This window comes from Antrostomus carolinensis, unplaced genomic scaffold (genome assembly GCF_000700745.2).
Source record: "Antrostomus carolinensis isolate BGI_N321 unplaced genomic scaffold, ASM70074v2 scaffold2649, whole genome shotgun sequence".
Classification (NCBI taxonomy): domain Eukaryota; kingdom Metazoa; phylum Chordata; class Aves; order Caprimulgiformes; family Caprimulgidae; genus Antrostomus; species Antrostomus carolinensis.
The window spans coordinates 3764-7059 of record NW_010336273.1 but is presented as its reverse complement, the minus strand read 5'-3'; the positions used below and the strand labels follow the sequence as shown (position 1 = coordinate 7059).

General features: G+C 58.7%; 1 protein-coding gene across 1 annotated transcript in view; it reads right to left on the bottom strand.

Annotated features, from left to right (window-relative positions):
* Positions 1–321: 321 nt before the first annotated feature.
* LOC104530242 (nuclear mitotic apparatus protein 1) overlaps positions 322–3296 on the bottom strand; it is a gene marked incomplete at both ends in the record, with an annotated part of 6486 nt that continues 3511 nt past the window's right edge. Inside the window, 4 exons of the mRNA XM_010174772.1 lie at positions 322–444; positions 790–930; positions 1329–1446; positions 2920–3037. Coding sequence (XP_010173074.1) covers positions 322–444; positions 790–930; positions 1329–1446; positions 2920–3037 — 500 coding nt within the window. The remainder of the gene's footprint in view (positions 445–789; positions 931–1328; positions 1447–2919; positions 3038–3296) is intronic.

Here is a 3296-nt window from a genome sequence, read left to right as displayed (position 1 = left end):
GCACCCCAGTGCACCCCACTTTCCCCTTAGCCTCGTGCTGCTCCACTCACTGGGACCAAACACCTTTTCTCACCCTCCACAGCCGACCCACGCTGTGGGAAGCTGGGGGAGCAGCAGCCCTGGGTGCAGAATTCCCAAATCCAGCACAAAAGGGAGGTCCCAGAGAGCTCAGCCCCACGACCCCCATCTCAGAGCAGAGAGCAGACAGCTCTGCCCCACACGGCCTTGCTGTGCCCCCCAGCACCCGCCGTTCTCCTCAGCCAGAGGAGTTCTCCTGCCCTGGCTGTGGGAACCAGAGGCTCTCTCCAGACCCAGCCATACCTTCAGGATGTCCCCCATGACCTCTCCCTTCTCCTGGGTGCTGCAGTCCCCCAGCTTGGCCAGCTGATCCTCCAGCAGAGAAATCTTCCCCTGGAGAATCTCAATCTTCTCTTCTGAGCATTTCTGGGGACAGAGACCCGGGACTGAGCGTGAGGTGAGGGAACCAACAAGGGGAGGTGCAGCCACCCAGCTTTAACCAACACTGAGCAGCTTTCCAGCAGCTTTCCAGCTCAGGGCTTCTCACTGTGGGGACAGCAGCCTGTCCCACCACTGGGAACCCTCCCTGGGAGCAGGGAGAGGCTCCCCACATGAGCTGGCTGTTGTGCAGCCTTTCCCCTGTGCCAGCACCAACAGGCAGGAGCCTCCTGCCCACTCCAGCCCCAGGAGATTGTCACACGCCAGCACACGTCACCCCGCCGGGTGCAGAGCAGGGGGCACCCACCCACCACCCGGGTGGGACCCCCTCACCTTCTCCTGCAGCGCAGCACGCAGGTCGCCCTCCAGCTGCCCCTGCTTCTCCTGTGACTGTGCCAGGGCCGCGTTGTGCTCCTCTGAGAGCTCGTTCAGAGCTTCCTGCAGCTGGACCAAGTGGCTGGCGATCTCCCGCAGCTGCCAGGGGAAAAAGCCACCGTCCCAGAGGAGGCTCAGCGAGCGCCCACGCTGCCCAGGGCTCTACTCAGCTCCCCTCTCCCAAGCTCTGCAGCATCCACAGGCATCCCAAGTCCTGCTCAGGCCCTGCTCCTGCAGCACTGCCTGCAAGAAACTCCCCTCAGCCCCTATTTCCCCCACCACAGTTCCTCTTTGGATCAGGATCTGGAGCCCAAAGCAGGTTTGGTGACATGAAGCCAGTGGTAGAACCATAAGCAGCCCAGCATGGCCACCAAATCCTTCCCCACTGGGAGCAGGGAGAGGCTCCCCACACAAGGTGGCTGTTGTGCAGCCTCTCCCCCTGTCCTACCACAAGCTGCTGGGCTGCAGGGATGCGGAGAGGACACAAGACTCTGTACCTTGAAGGAAAGGTCCCCGTTCTCCTCGGAGAGCTGGTTGATTTTTCGGTCCATCTGGCCTTTTTCAGTCTTCAGGTCCTGGCACTGCCTGAGGGCCTCGTGCAAGCGCATGGTCAGGCTGTGGGAGAGGAGGTTGTTAAATCAGAGGGTGCAAGGCCAAGGCAGGAGAGGACATGGCTGAGGATTGATGCTGCTGGATGTTGCTGAGGAAAGCAAGGGACTGAGGTCTGTGCCACGGTGAGAAACCACCATCAACTCAGCTCTCAACTGGGTCCTGATACAGCTCAAAGTGAAGCAGAGATAAGTGTGACTTGCACGGGCCCAACTGCCCCGACCCGAGGGCAGAGGCGGCTGCAGGACTCCAGCCACCCCTTGGCAAGATGAAATAAGTGAGGAGAGGACAACAAAGGCAGAGCAGTGCCACAGCGGCTGGGCGGCCGTCCCAGGTACACAGCTCACTGCACAGGGACAGGGCAAAGGGCAGGACACAGAGTTCAAGTGAGTGATGGAGCCCATGGAATCACAGAGTGGTTTGGGTTGGAAAAGCCCTTTAAGCTCATTGAGTCCAACCATGAACCCAACACTGACCAGTCCCCTATGACTAACCCATGTCCCTCAGCACTGTGTCTACACGACTCTTCAATCCCTCCAGGGATGGGGACTCCACCACTGCCCTGGGCAACCCCTTCCAATGCCTCAGAACCCTTGCAGCAAAGAAATTCTTCCTCACATCCCATCTCAACTGCCCTGGCCACAACTGGAGCCCATTTCCTCTTGGCCTGTCCCTTGGGCCTTGGTTGGACAGACCCACCCCCACCTCTCTCCACCCTCCTCCAAGGGACTTGCACAGAGCCACAAGGTCTCCCCTCAGCCTCCTTTTCTCCAGGCTCAACACCCCCAGTTCCCTCAGCCACAAGGGAACTCAGCACACTTGTGCTCCAGACCCTTCCCCAGCTCCGTTGCTCTTCGTTGCCCAGTTCAGATCTGATCAAACTGGATCAAAACAGTCCCAGGTTGCCCAGAGAGGTGGTAGAAGCCCCATCCCTGGAAACATTCAAGGTCAGGTTGGACGGGGCTCAGAGTGACCTGATCTGTGTGATGATGTCTCATCTTATCCTAGTGACAGAACAAGGGGTGATGGCTTGAAAGTGTCAGAGGGGAGATGGAGCTGAGATGTGAGGAAGAAATTGTTTGGTGTGAGGGTGGTGAGCCAGTGTCCCAGGTTGGGCAGAGAAGCTGTGGATGCTCCTCCCTGGAAGTGTTTGTGGCCAGGCTGGATGAGGCTTTGAGCAACCTGGTCTAGTGGAAGGTGTCCCTGCTGCTGGCAGGGGGGTTGGAACTGAAGGAGCTTTAAGGTCCCTTCCAACCCAAAAGGTCCCTCCCAACCCAAACCAGTCTGGGATTCTCTGACTGCCAAAGCCACCTCCTCCCTGGGGTGCAGCTGCAGAGGAGACAGGACAGAACAAGAGGGTTTTCCCTCACCCCTGTTTGGTGCATTGTTGGGGAACAGACAGACAACACGGATCCTGGGGACATGCCAGTGACAGGGACCAGCCTAGCAGGAGGGAGGGGACATTCCTGGAGGAATTACCTCTCATTCTTCTCCCTCAGCTCCTCCATCTCCTTGGGCTCCAGCTGATCTGCCGCTTGCTTCTCGTTGAGCAGAGCCAAGCGGTCAATCCTCTGCTGCATCATGGTGATCTGAGCCTCTGGGGACAGCAGTGAGAAAAGGCCCGTTACCATCTTTGTGGTGCCACCTGAACCCTCCCAGCAGCACAGTGGAGAACATCTGTCCTGCTCCTGAGCTGCTGAGGAGCTGCTGCACTGAAGCAGGACACGGAGGAGCCCAGTTGCCAGCGCTGCTGCTCAGCATGGGTGTTGCTTCAGTCCTGGCTTTGGTTGCCCAGGATATATAAGGGAAGATGAGAGGGAAGAAGGAGCCAGCAGCTTCCACAGGCTCCTGGAGAA